Consider the following 15725-nt stretch of genomic DNA (forward strand, 5'->3'; position numbering starts at 1 on the left):
TTCTTCATCTTTTACAATTCCATGTGGTGTCAGTCACATATGTTGTTTAATTGGTTTAGCATTTCCAGTACATTTGGAGTGTTCAAGTGCTATAAAGTCATCTTTAACAAATACATCCTGATAGTCAGTAAGTAATCATGCCGCCAACTGATTCACCTCCTCATCCTTAATCAATTTGGATGACTGTTAAAACAGACTCGACAGGTGAGATGGGACGTTGGGTTGATCGCCAGCTTTAACTGGTGTGCCCACATGGGTACAACTTGTGAAGCCCATTTCTGGTGTCCCCCCCCGCCGTGATATTGCTGGAATATTGCTAAAAACAGCGTAAAACCATACTCAGTCAGTTAACTGATGTGGGATGGTCCAAGGGTGATTCGACACGATCAATTTCCATGGCACCCTAAAACTTGACGAGGATGTAGTTCCACTTGATTATCTGATGTGTGTTCACATCCCAGTTTGGTAAGTTCTTGGCATCAGGAGATCAGGGTTAGTTAAACGTAGCTCTATTGTGTAATCTGAGAGTTGTTTCACTAATTTACTGTGACACCGGGATCCTTAAAACCTGCTGTACCTTCTGAGAATGGCAAAGAGTCATTTCAGTGGTATCCTCAGCAACTCTAAGTTCCAGATGTGACCAAAAAAGTCCAGTCTCAGAAGAACATCATCTTTGATTAGACCTACTACAGGAATCTGCTTAATGACCCTAATTGCAGCTGTAGTGGTGGTGTCACAAAGGAACAAATGTGCAAGTCCCTTCCAGCAGGACTCAATTTGTTCTTGGCAGAACCTGTGCACCAATTGTTGTCCCACAAAATCATCTGGTGAATACCGAAAGGCAGAGACTGATTTGGGTGGCCCTGAGTGGGTTTGATTTAGGATGGTGCAGCTTGCCCAGATGCATGTTGCCCCGTCAGTCTAGAATGCAGTTTACCGGGCGCAGCCAGGCGTGCAAAGCACGCTCGCTTTTGAGCAATTCTCGCGCATAGCGCTATAACCATGTTGTGCGACAGCATGTACAGAATCCCTTCATGCAGGCATCCGAAACAGCACGCCAGACACACGGAAGACCAATTAGTACTGATACAGCACGCCGACGTCTTAACAGTGGGAACCTCCATTGCCGTAGATCTTACCGTGGACCTATCCTCACCCCTCGTCATCGGCGTGAACGTCTACAGTTTGCCCTACAAGACCAAAACTGGCGATACAGGCAATGGAGAACTGTTCTGATGGCAGAACAAGAATATGTCGACGCCGTGCCCAGCGTTACATAGACAATGTGTTATGGAAAGAGACTTATGGGGAGGTGCAAGCATCATGGTATGGGGTATGAACCAGAGAGTGGGTCCTGTGGTGTTCCAGAACCTTGGGCCAGGGAGAAGAGTCGGCATTACAGCAGTGCGCTACATCGACCAAGCTCTCAGACCCCACATCATACCACATTTCGCATGTCACCGGAACAGCATTTCCCAGCATGATAATGCCCAGGCCCATACTGCCAGAGCTACATGGGCCTTCCTGCAGCAAAACCTTGTCCACATTATGCAGTGGCCAGCCTTTAGTTCTGACTTAAACCCAATTGAACATTTTTGGGATGAAATTCAAAGGAGACTGAATAATGTCATACCAAGGCCGAACACAGCCGATTTATTGCGCCATGACTTTCTCAGAGTGTGGTTCCAGGTGCCAGTGGCCTTCATCAATCGATTGGTGCGCTCCATGCATAGAAGCTGTGCTGCAGTTATTGCCGCTCGTGGTGGTCACGCTAGATACTGAAGTCAAGAGTCTGAATGGACTGCAAACGTTTTTTTTACAGGAGCTAGGTTTCTCATAGGCTGTTCCTACACAAAGTTGGTCTTTAGGAGGTAAGTCTCCTGGAGACCTACCTTCTGTAAATATAGCTTCAGCGTCCAAGAGACCCATCCATTGTATAAATAAACACCTGGAGACATTCGTCATGAAGAAATGGCCCCGAGAGACCGGTCTCTACAAACGGTCTGGTGAAATATTATGTTGCAACAGTGACTGGGTATACTCTGGTGCAATGTACACCTTATGACAACATATATTGGACATAGTCTGCTTGTAACACAAGCTTAGCCTTCTCGTTTGCAATAAGCCGACATACTTGTTCAAAAGACACTCCTTGGGTTCAAGCAAACAAACGTTAACTACTGCCAACATATAGTCCGTTTGACCGATGAATTGCAATCTAACTCGAAAACTAGTAAACATAAAATACTCAATGAAACGCTGATAATAATCAAAACATCATACCCACTCTGTGAGTTTTTGCAGAATGTTTGTCCCAAAAATAAAAAAGTTGTTTAGCAAACTATCATTAAAATATTGACACAGTTCACTGTTTGTTACGAGGGAGGAGGGCAGAGAAAGGGCCAGCCAGGGGTTCGAGAACGGATGGAGACGGCACAGCACAGGTTATGAATAAATAACTTTGTCTGTGAACGTGCTTCTCGAACACCTGGTTGTCCCTTTCCCTGTACTCCTCCCTCGTAACAATTAGTGAACAGGCACCCGTGCATGATATCGCATGCATGCATGATATTCTTTCAGTTGACTATTGTCTGATCGAAATGATAAACGTGCTGCAAACCGGTGTCTTCGAATAAAGATTGACAGATTGAGGTTTAAAAATCAACACTTGGAAATAATCAGAAGGGCGTACCGAGCTCACATTACAGAGAATAACGTCATGTTTGCTCACTCTGAATTCGGCGATACGTGTTTTGCAGTTCTCCTGTCTGAAATAGCACATGCGGTTGCATAAGATTATACATATATACAGTCGTAAACAGACCTTGAAAGCTTCAGTTTGGAAGACATACGCTGCGAGAAAGGGACAGTAGCAGACAATGGTGGACATATTCACCTTCAGTCCTACAACATTGTTGCTGTGTGTGGCTGTGCTAGTTTTGTTATGGCTGTTAACGCGGCGGCCCTCTGGGCTCCCTCCCGGTCCCCCTCTCCTCCCGTTTGTGGGGAATGTACTCTCCATGGGCTCCGATCCCCGGATCACGTTTAGGAAACTCAGGCAACAATATGGCGACATCTTCAGTGTTTACATGTTCAACACACCAGTCATAGTCCTTAACGGCTACAGCACTCTGAGAGACGCCATTGTCAAGAGAGCCGACGTTTTTTCTCACAGGCCACACACAACGTTAACTGACTTCATTTCAAAAGGGAAAGGTAGGTCACAGACAATCTTTAAAGACCTTCAGATTGAGCTATAGTTTGGCATGAAATGCATGTGGACCCGTTTTTTTTGTAAATATCTCTTCATCCAATGACCCAATCGATCTCGAACTGTGCAAGTGGATGTTTTGTCAGACAACTTAATCACATTGTAAATCACCGATTTTATGCATTTGTATTAAAGAATCTGTCTATGTAACTGTCAACAAAATAAACAGCAGAACGCAGACTGCAGTAGTGAGTGAGTGACGGGGTTGATATTTAGAGTCACATCGGCAATATTTCTGCCATAACGTGACGATAACAATTTATATATGAATATTAATAGCAATCAATTTAGAACGTAAAAAAACTGTAACTGAAGGACAGCAAAATTACCAAAGTATCACAGCTCTTAACTTGCATGCTATCATAGAAGGATATCACTAAAGACAACAGTACAATAAAAAACACTCGTTTACAGTACTTTTGCTACATGCATGGACCCAAGCCGGATATATAATAGCCCTTCAACAGATGGCGATTGTAGTCAAATTTAGCCATAATTACATTGACTAAAATAATACGTCTAAAAAATCTGGTTTGTTTAAATTCCTTTGAATGTGTCGGGACACTCTCAGGAGGACTATAACTTTACCAAACTTTAACACACCTTGAGGATACAACCACTAGCAATCTCAGTTACTAATCTAAACTAGGAATCATTAAAATTCACCATCTACATCTACAAAACATAAGCATCTTTCTTTTTCAAACTCAAAATCATGTAAATCCTTCAAAATGCCGTGCTCCCACATAGTATCATAAGCTTTCTGCAGATCGACGAAAATCGATACTATAGCATTATGCAATAGCATTTTTGACAAAGGATTCTTATCGTACAAAATAATTCTAATCGCACTACGATTATTTCCGGAAATCACATTGTATATTAGTAATTAAGTTATTGGTTTCCAGATACCAATATTTACCATTCGTTCCATGATTTTATAGACACAACTTGTTTATGAACTGGGTCTGTAATTAGATGGATCACTATGATCCCGGCCAGGCTTTGGTATAGGAACTAAAATGGCATTACGCCATGAAGTTAGGAAATTCCCTGAGTGAGTGAGTGAGTGAGTGAGCGAGCAAATGAGTTTAGTTTTACGCCACACTCAGCAATATTCCATCTATATGGCGGCGGTTTGTAAATAATCAAGTTTGGACCAGACAATCCAGTGATCAACAGGATGAGCATCGATCTGCGCAATTGGGAACCGATGACATGGGTCAACCAAGTCAGCGAGCCTGACCACCCAATCCCGTTTGTCGACTCTAACCCGGCCCTTCACGGGCGGGAAATTCCGTGAAGTCCATATTGTATCAAATATATATAGCAGCGTTTCCAGACATGATTTGGGCAAATGCTTCTGGTGTTGGATGGATATTATCATTCCCTGATGCTGTATCATGAGCTCATGTAGTGAAAATAATTCATTTTTATCTTCACCATTTCCCGAATTAAAATTTATTCTTTTCTTCTCCTGTTGTTTCTGAAACTCAGGGACATAAGTTGATGAAGATGAATGCTTGGCGAGAGTTCCACCAAGTGTATTGGCAATGTCAGTTTCATTAGCAAATAAATTATCACCGTCCTTCAGATGATGAACAGTAGATTTGGAATCTTTGCACCCTGTTCCAAACCTTTGAGTGAGTGAGTGAGTTAAGATTTTAAGTCACGATGGCAGTATTTCAGCCATATCGTGACTAAATCAAGTAATAGTTATAGTGATTAAAAGTAAATTTTAAAATCCAGTCCACGACGGACAGTAAAACGACTAGATTATCACATATATAAACTTGAAACTAGTAAATAAATCTGAAACATTTTAACTATATATTGTTATGGGTGATGAAACATATTTTGCAAATAAAATGTACAGTTTTAGATAGTGATGAGTATACTTGGTGTAATTAGATTTAGCTTGGGGTGAGGGGCCTTCGCTTGAGTAACTAGTGGTACAGCTTGGGGTTTGATGAATTCAGCTTTGGTCAGTTAATGGAATGTGGCCAGCCAGCTTGTAGGGGGAAAAGCTCGGTGACTCTGAGCTGGTTGGGAAGTTTCTTGAGGACTGGACTTTTTGCGAGGTGATTTGTACCCATGATGTGAATGTTCAACTGTGAATTCACAAACTTGCACCCACGTCGGGACTGTGACAAATATGAAAAATGAGAAACTGGGAAATCATGGTGTACACAGTTTTGGAAGGATTTAAAAATGAATAATATTATTGCTAAGACAATACTTCACTTACCACACTTGTAAATCGTTATCTTATATCAGCCTTCTGTTAGGATAGTATTAAGAAATCTTCCTGAATTAGTCAGATTGTTGTGTGATCCATTTTCATTGTGCGAGTGGATTGGTGTCATATACCCCTTTATCGCACCTTCACTCGTAACAATATGACAAGGCAATATAAAAACAGGCTATAGAACTGAAGGTAGATCACCACATTGAGGACCAAGGGACTCGTAGTACTTTTGCTTCCAGCATGGACCTAAGCTGGATTTACATCTTCCCTTCAGCTGTTAGCAATTTAGTCAAATCTAGCCATACATTAAAAACACACATATTCTGCGATTAAGAAGAATGGATAGAATAAATTGGCTTTGAATGTTTTGAGACTTACCTATCCTCTCAGGAGGACAATAATTTTACAATACTTTGAGGATCCAGTCACAAACTTATAAAAAATACATCTAGCTACAAAACATATGACTCCAAATTGATCAGTCAATTCAATTTTTTAAAAATTCGATAATAAAACGTAATTAACATAAATAAAAGATCCTTAACAGTTTCACTGAAATGACCCGTGAAGATCCGGGGTAGAATAGGTCTTCAGCAACCCATGCTTGCCACACAAGGCGACTATGCTTGTCGGAAGAGGCGACTAACGGGATCGGGTGGTCAGGCTCGCTGACTTGGTTGACACATGTCATCGGTTCCCAATTACGCAGATCGATGCTCATGCTGTTGATGACTGGATTGTCTGGTCCAGACTCGATAATTTACAGGCCGCCGCCATATAGCTGGAATATTGCTGAGTGCGGCGTAAAACTCAACCCACTTACTCACTCACTCAACAAAGAAATATTTATCCCTTGTAACGGAAAAAGCAAAACAGTCAAGCAGAACATGCTTGACTGTGATTCTCTCATCACAAGGGACACAGAAAAGAGGATCCTCATCTTTTAACAGATAATCATGAGTATAGCTTGTAGGGCTGTGTATTGCCCAAATTTCGTACTGCGATATATTGCGATACTCTCTTCTGTACCGCAATACGTATTGCAATATATTGTGAAAGAAAAGAAAATGAGATCTGTAATCTTTAAAATATTCTTTTACCGTCAAATTGAATCACAGTATATGTGAGTAACCATTGTGCATTGTATAGCTTTTTTCAAATAATAGAATATAGACCATTCTTCTATTTCATTTTAAGACTCAATTTCAGACACAAAGGAGTTAGACAAGAAAATTTAAACATGCACCTATCTGAGACTACAAACTATTTATAAATGTTGAAAAGTAAACGTTTCACTATAAACACAATTTTCTGAACACAAGCACCAGATAAAGGAACACATTTTGATTGCCAGAGCGTCTGATAAAGACTACAAGTATCACTGATACACTTTCTAGCTTGATTGCAATCAATGTTAAACCATGCCTTGCGAATATGTGGAACCGTAGAGGACCTAGGAATACTATCTTCAGCAATCATATTAAATTCATCAGAACAAAACTTGAATAGGATCAGAAACATTCAGAAATACACTGGGGTTTATGGCTGAAAGAATAGTGGGGAAGTGATCACTCCCACATAGGTCATCATAGACCGACCATCCATTCAAATTCATTATAATAGGTTGAATCGGTGAGCATCAAATCGAGGCTGAAATATGGTCCAGTAGCTGGATGTAGATCTGGAGGTGTATAATCTACACAGGTTTTTATCTGAAATAAATTCCTCGAGGATTTTACTATTATTATTAGTATGGACACTTCCCCCAAAGCGGGTTGTGTCCGTTCTGATCGCCCATGATGACACTTTCAGTATTTAGAGTGATAAGGCTATGTATGATGCTCTGGTGTACCAAAACAAAAGCACCTCCAGTTGCTTTATCTCCTGGAGTGAGAGAGTGAGTTAAAATTTTAAGTCACATCGGCAGTATTTCATCCATATCATGACCATTAAAGTTGTAAATTTATAAATGTATACATGAAATAGAAACGAACGTATATACTTACCTGTCTGCGAAGGACAGTACAATAACTATTGTCACAGATGTACACTTAAAACTATCATGTAATCATAAAACACCATTTCTACCTTTAACGGTACAATATATAAACGGGCTATAGATTACCAGCAACTGAAGGTAGATCACCCTACTAGGGAGACTTTAACTCCTGGAAGGGAAAGGAATGATAATCACTGTACCGTCTAACGTTAGTGGTATCTGCATTTATCTTGGAGATATAATCTTGAATGAGTAATTGTCTTTCATTGAAGTTATTCTTCAATCCTCTGCAATTCCACTGAATCATATTGGCCAATTGAGTCACAGTGGCTCAATTTGCGACCGTTCTCGTGAATGTGAGGAGGAACTATTGTTACGGTTAATAATTTGCCGTGACAACAGGTACAGGAGTCCCCTTTGAACCAGCAAAACAGGAGTCTAAAATATTCAATAATATATTGAACAAACAATGAGCAAACTACAATGAATGACAATACAGATATCTAGTATAATGCAATTGAGTCACAAATCTAAAATATTGGGTCACAAATATAAAATATTAACTCACCAGAGTCTTGACATTCACGGTGAGAACAGATATACTGATTGAAGGTTGTTTACAATGACAGTAGTTGAGTAGAAAAGCACGGTCTTTAAATGTTGACAGACAGACTTGACGACGGCAGACAGATGTGTATAACTCCAGTGATGTGATAAGTCCGTGTGATTCTGTGTCACACAACACAACAACCAGACTTAATAAAGCTCTTACACAGTTCTCGAGCATTCTAGAAAAGCTAGGCTGTATCATTATCCATTCAGAACTTAATAGAAATCCGTCGAAATCGGAATCCACGGAATCATGAGAACAAGGCTCTGTTCCAAAGTATGCCAAACCTTTTGGGTAGTGTTTTCCTATTGATACTTGTCTTTTTCACGTTGGTTGCACAGGTGTGGCCGGGACCTCTGGTGATCTGTGGCCCGAACAAAGACGCTTCACCCTCAACACTCTGAGGGAGTTCGGAGCAGGCAGGAACATCATGGAGGACAAAATACAGCTGAAATCTCACAGTTTATCGAGGCCTTTGAGACAGAACGAAGTCAAGGGTTTGACTGCACACGTCTGGTGCATAACGCAGTATCCAATGTCATCTGCTCTATTATTTTCGGAAAGCGATTTGAATATACAGACCCAATTTTTATTAAATTTTTAACAGCTATGGAAGAAATTATGGCAAATCTGGGTTCAGCTGGAGTGATGAATGTGCTGCCTGCTGTGCGTTTTCTGCCAGGGGATCTGTTCAAATTTAAGAAGTCTGTGCAGAATATGGATACCATCATTTCGCTTCTTATAGGCCCTATGATAAAAGAGCGCTTGCAGAAACAAGACGATGACAATGTGGGCGACTTTACCCACGCCTATATTAAGGAAATGCGTCTTCGCATAGATTGTAAGCATTAATGGAATTAAGTAATAATTGTTGCCTAATGATGCCTGACAGTTCATTTAGTAACTTCTTTTTCTTTGTTAGTAGACTGCCTCCGTGGTGTAGTGGTTAGAGCGTCCGCTCGGAGAGCGGAAGGTTGCGGGTTCGATCCCCGACCGCGTCATACCAAAAGACGTTAAAATATGGTACTTGTTGGTCCCATTAATGGGTACAACAAGGACTGGTCGGCTCGGAGTCAGTATAATGTGTCTGAGTGGGGTATTCATGCTTCACTGCGGCATGGTATCTCAGTGAGCTAGCACTATAAAACCAGCTTAAATCTGGGCTAGTACAAGCAGCCCCACATACATATACACGCATGCACGTCGTCATATGAGCGAAATATTCTCCAGCGAGTCGTTAAACCCAATTTCACCTCACCTCACCTCTTTGTTATTACACTGTGACGTGCTCAGTAATATAACTGTGTCTGTTTAGGTTTCGAGGCAATCACAAAATAATCCGACCCCAATCAACAGATCCTTGTTCAGGAAGGGGAACAACTCAACACATATATTTGTGACATCTTAACTACTCAATAATTTGTTTACTCGGTTGATGTTTTGTTTCAGTGGAGAACCTGGCCATGGTTGTTGCGGACCTATTCATAGCCGGGACAGAAACTACTGCCACTACAATTCGATGGACATTGGTCTACTTACTCCACAATCCGGAAGTACAGGAAAAGTGTTTCCGAGAGATCCAGGAACATATCGGCCAGAGGAGACGACCCTCCATGAAAGACAAGAGCAGCCTACCCAACGTGGAGGCAACCATTTTGGAAGTGTTGAGACGAGCTGATATCGGGCCAGCTTCTCTCCCACACGCCGTTTCCCACGATGTCCAGTTCAGGGGATACACGTTCCCAAAAGAGGCCACAGTCATAGTGATGCTTGATTCGGTCTTACAAGACCCGGATGTGTGGGGTGACCCAGACAACTTCCGGCCTGACCGTTTCCTTGACGACAATGGCAAGGTTATAAAGAAAGAAGAGTTCATTCCCTTCTCTCTGGGTGAGTTCAACACAGCCTCCAATATCGTGTATACATTAACGAGTTATAACCTACTTGTTATTTTCACAATTTTAAATATATATACAATATCAGCGAATTGTGCATCATATCGAAAGTCGATCTAGTTATATATGATAGACTGGGACACAGTTTTGGTATTTCCTGAACACTGAACCTGAAGTAAGAGTGAGTGAGTGAGTAAAAACTTTACATCGCATCGGTAATATTACAGCCACATGGCGATAAAAACAAGGTAATGAATTTAAATAGCTGTCGACAAAGTACAGTAAAACCAACTAGACTATCACAGATATATACTTAAAAACTAGTGATTAAATCTAAAATTGAACGCCAACAACTGCAGGTAGATCAACATACTAGGGTCCATGGGGACTTACAGTGCGATTGCTACCTGCATTGACCTTAGTTGGATTTACACCATTCCTTCAGCCGCTGGCGATTGTAGGAAACGTTTAGCCGAACTTTAAAAGAACAAATATACTACGTTTAAAAATCTGGTAAGCTTAAATTTAACTTTGGAAGTTTTGGGACTTACGTACCCTCTCCGGAGGACAATATTTTTACGATACTTTAACCCCCTTCGAGGATACAGCCATTAACAATCGCAGTTGCTAATTTATATTACCATGTTTAAAATACCATTTGTCTATTTACAAATCATTTAACAAAATTAATCTAATTCTTTTAAAAATGCAATAATTAAATGAGATCTGACATTATTAAAATGATCCTTCAGAAATAGTTATCCCTTGTGAGGGAATATTCAACACAGTCAAGGGATGCAAAACGGAGGATCCTCACCTATCAATAAGTATTCATGAGTATATCTTGTGTGGCCAATACGACATCGTCGTATGATGACCTCTTCATATCTGGACTAACAACCCAAATAGGTGTAACCAATGTAAGGTTTTATTGCATGTAATTTATTTATACCTACTTGAGTGTCCCACTTCTTCTGCATTAGATCACGGATATAAGATCTGATGACGGCTGTATAATCAGAGTATGGAAGAAGAAGTGGTGTCACAGATTTGTGTAATGCTGACTTGGCAGCAAGATCGGCCACTGTGTTCCCAGAAATGCCAACGTGGCTGGGTAACCAACAAGAGACGATGTCGTATTGGCCAGTAGCAAGATCATTATATAATTCAACAATTTGAATTAAATGTGGATGTTTGCAAAATATATTTTTAATTGCCTGAAGGCATGAAAGAGAGACCTGAAGTAAGAGTTGAAATTCAAAGATGTGAAATGTTTCAGGTCGAAGAGTGTGTCTGGGTGAGTCGATGGCCCGGATGGAGTTGTTCCTCTTCCTGACCACCATGATCCAGAGGTCCAAGTTTGTCCCCGTGGATGGTCAGATGCCTTCCTTGGATGGAGTTATCGGTTTAACTCATTCCCCAAAACCATTCGTCATTAAAGCAGTTCCAAGGATATAATTGGTTTGTGTGAGCGAGGGATTGGTGTTTTGCAACCAACACCAACGCGTGCCAATGCGATGTATATTTCAGCCTGTTCTTGCTTTATTGATATATAATTTCGACAAATATCCTGTACGCTTCAATGATTTATGAAACGCTATTAATGTTATCAGGCAACCAGAACTGTACCAGAACTATACACAGTAACTATACATAGAACGCGGGTGCCTAGCCCGCAAATACTCCAGTCCCCCTATAGACCTGTTTGTTGGACAAATCATCGTGGAAAATCAACAGACATTGTTGCGAGGTTTCATCCCAGATTCCATTATGTCAATTATTTGCTTGATAATGTGACATAGGCCTCATTTTCAAGTTTAAACAGGAAAACATTGTTACAGACCGAATGTCATCTCAAGCAATACCCTAGCGTGGTAGTTCTAGGTCATGAGATTCTCAATAATTCCTATTTAACATTCGTATTCCCAAGTGTTTTGTCAAGTTAGCTTCTGCCGCTCAAAAAATCAAGTCAGCGTCATGGCCTGTTTTGTCTGTCGTCAGTCATCAAACATCTCAGAAAGAACTGGAGGAATGAAACTGAAACGTACCATAGAGGACACCTGATTAATACTGCATCTGATTATCACAGTCACCTCAATTGTCAACTACATTTAAAATGCTATTTTATGGACATTTTGTTTTCAAAATATACATTTCAACATTTGAATTTAGATTCCGACGAACCTTTGCACCACACTGAAAACATAAATTTATTGTAATTACGTAATCATTATTTTCAAAGAATAATTTGGCATATGTATATTTAGCAGTGAGGCTAAAAACATCTGTACCTTTCTTGCACTACAATAAATTTTGATAATCTTTTGTATAGACAGTTTTACGATGATCTTGAATTCGCCCAACATGTAGTACTATTTGCTCACACTATAAAACTCATCTTCAGACACCACTAGAACAGTGCAAATGAAACTTCACATGCGTGTTCACACATAACATCTGGATTTTAGAAGATGATGTTTTAATATAGTCAAATCTGCACTATTATATGGTCAAAACATGGCCACTGTTCATTCATTTCTGCTCAAAATGTACTGCTATGCTCTTAAATCTCAAAATGTACTTTTTCCGCTGAGAACATGCCGCATATATTGGGTTCACGTTTAGTACCCCTTATGATGGCATAGTATTGTGGGTGTGTATACTTCGGATTTTCCAGACGGTCTGTGTGTTGTTAAACAATAAGACAAGGCTATGGCAATGGTTGTTTCAGGTTTTTGACTTTTTGTCTAACATAAATATATATGCCTTGCGTTTCAAGAATGTTCTGTAATAGTATTTGATTTAGATTAGAAGAACTTTCGAATAATTAGGTGCTTGTTTCATATTTGTTCTATAAAGGGGATTTAGAAATGTTGACCTTGCGTCAAATATTTTGATATCATATTCTCTATTTAACGAATTTTTGGAGTTATTTCTTATTCCCCATTCAGGTGAATGATACAGAGTGAAAGCACAATATAAATATACTATCTCAGTGTAAATATAGTATGACGCCTGCGACGTGTATGGTCACATCCGCGATGGAGAAGTGTCGGTATAGTGCCGAGTAACGTCTTGTGCTTCTCCATACAAACTTAAGGCGTCGTTTTTACAGATGCTGTTGGGGGACTTTATGCTTGGAAGTGGAAAGGTTTAGTGTCGGAAGCATAATGATGTAAAGCGCCATCTCCAATACTGGTAAAACAGACGTGGTACATGTTCAGGGCAACTTAAGGACACAGCATTACACATATGAAATCCTTCGGCCCCACGTCATTCCAATCGTGCAACAAGCAAACAACATATTTCAACATGACAACCCCTGACCACACTGAAGCTGACAAGGGCAAAGCTGTGGTCTTTCTGGACACACTCGTTTTCCTCCAACTGGTGAACAAGACCACGGGTGACACCTCAACCTACCAGAGTATCCACATTGACCCAACTGTTAAACCAGAGAAACACAAGATGGTCCTGAAGGAGCACCACAAGAACGGACAGATCAATGACCCAGGCTTGAATATATATAATGAAGGGGGAGCAAGAAGTAACTCCAATACTTGTTCATATCCAGAGTATATACAATTTTTGAGTAGCAATACTGTTAGCAACTTCAAAAATTTTACTTATCATCCAGGTAAGCTTTTTATAACCGTGAAACTATTTGACTACTTATTCAAGTTACCAAACCGGTACAATATTAATTGTTCACTGGGACAAGATTTGTTGTGCCCTCTTTGTTTATGTTCCCTTAACAAACATAGAGGGTACATCAACCCATGGACGCCGAGGGACCAGTGAACAACGTATTTATCTTACCGAACATCTCAATACTAGATTTCCAGATGACATAGAATCTAGCAGACGACAGGAAAACAAAATGTAGAGTTATCTCCCTTTAATCGATTTACATTCGCAAAACATCGATCAATTCCGTACTTCATATTATTCGAGATAAAGAATTACTAACACAAAGTACCAAATGAACGCGAGGTACATTGAAAATAATAGAGTGCTCAGCAAAATTAGAAAACGACATTTATGTGTGAGGTAAGATAATAAAAGTTACAAGTTTTCACAGTATATTGTAGTTTGTTGTATCTTCCGGCTTAGTCCCTCACCACCTCACCTCCCGCTTATGGTGAATTTCTCGTACATGAGGTCAGATCCGCCGAATCACGTTTAAGATACAGACCACAATACGGCGATATCTTCAGAGTACATAATTATGTTTTACAAAAAAACTCATCGTTCCTTAACGGCTACAGCACTCCGAGAGACACCATTGTCTGTCAGACAACACACAGTGGAAAGGGGACCTCATTATACATGAGAATGGAAGGTGGGGCAATGGTTACATTTTGTACTCCATGCTATCAAAGCATAAAAAGGACCTGGCTGCAAATGTTCTTATTATTGCATTGCATTGCATTGCATTGCAGTATGATTTAACCGGCCATAACCCACTTTGAGGTAGTACAAACACTCACACTTCAGTAAAACATTTGACTCAGTTATGAATCTGCACCCTTCACCCGGCATATACTTTCTTAAGATTTGTCGGTATGACCTATATGAAACAGACAATTTCCTAACTATCCGTTCAAAACTAAATCAGCAATTTAACACATTGCCAATTGAAAATTTAAATCTCACAATTTTATTCAACTTAGGATAAAAGTTGTTTAACAAACGATCATAGTTTCAAATCGCTATTTTTGATTTGTATTACAAGGGGGTATGCACATTAAATGAAACACCGAGAACAAGGAGGGCTGGTCTAAGTTATACCTCATCACGTACCGCACGTGCATTTGTTTCACTGTTCCAACTACTGCGCTTACCCCCTTGTAATACAAACCAATATAAGCGATTTGAAACTATGATAGTTAAACAACTTTTATCCTAAGTTGAATAAAGTTCTGAGATTTAAATTTTCAATTGGCAAGGTAAAATTATGAGGATTCGCAATCTTAATTTCATTATATTTGATTTACGTTTTTGTTTAAAGCAAAATTCATCGGTACGTTTTCACCGCAAATAGACTGTACTTTATTATTATATCTGTGATATCCCATTTAGTTTTACTGTCCTTCGCTGACATTTTTTTATAATTTACCCTGATTTATTACGCAATTATAACTTGTTTTAGTCACGATATGGCTGAAATATTGCCGATGTGACTTTAAATTTTAATTCACTCACTCACTCACTCACTCTGTCCACTCACTTCACATGCAGCTCTGTGAATCACATGTCCAATTTGAGAGACACTTTGACCAAGGTTTTGTTCCGTAGTCGCTCTAAAGAAACTTCAATGAACGGTATCATGTTTTACTTTATTTGGGCTTTTCTCATTGCAGTTGTTGTGGTGCGTAAACGTGAGGTTAGGTAACAGTAGTGAAAATTTCCAGTGTCGGTTTTCTTGAGCTAGAACTGGGTTACATTCATGGAACACTGTAGTTGCTTTATGGTTCATTGTACAGTAGGTTGGCGACTTAGGTTGGCAACAACACACAGTGTAACAGCACATGGTGACACCTTCCGTTTGAAGAAAGTGTGATATAAGAGTGAGTGAGTTAGGATTTTAAGTCACATCGGCACTATTTAAGCCATTTCGTGACTAAAACCAAGTTTAACTTTATAATAAATATAGGTAAATTATAAAAAGCCTGTCAACGAAGGACAGTAAAAACAACTAT

The 15725-nt window shown here is 39.8% G+C and overlaps 2 protein-coding genes across 2 annotated transcripts; both read left to right on the forward strand.

The window, feature by feature from the left end:
- Positions 1-2862: 2862 nt before the first annotated feature.
- On the forward strand, positions 2863-8839 carry LOC124267351 (cytochrome P450 2G1-like). The gene is made up of 2 exons (XM_046702265.1): positions 2863-3216; positions 8470-8839. Exons 1-2 carry the CDS (start codon positions 2880-2882, stop codon positions 8730-8732), a joined length of 600 nt encoding a protein of 199 aa, XP_046558221.1. The 5' UTR covers positions 2863-2879; the 3' UTR covers positions 8733-8839.
- A 551-nt stretch (positions 8840-9390) lies between these two features.
- LOC124267352 (cytochrome P450 2D27-like) lies at positions 9391-12793 on the forward strand. The gene is made up of 2 exons (XM_046702266.1): positions 9391-10018; positions 11303-12793. The coding sequence occupies exons 1-2, from the start codon at positions 9592-9594 to the stop codon at positions 11479-11481; spliced, it is 606 nt and encodes a 201-aa protein (XP_046558222.1). The 5' UTR covers positions 9391-9591; the 3' UTR covers positions 11482-12793.
- The last annotated feature ends 2932 nt before the right edge of the window (positions 12794-15725 follow it).

The sequence above is a fragment of the Haliotis rubra genome, unplaced genomic scaffold, assembly GCF_003918875.1.
Source record: "Haliotis rubra isolate DU_JTF1 unplaced genomic scaffold, ASM391887v1 Scf1304, whole genome shotgun sequence".
In the NCBI taxonomy this organism is placed as follows: Eukaryota; Metazoa; Mollusca; class Gastropoda; order Lepetellida; family Haliotidae; genus Haliotis; species Haliotis rubra.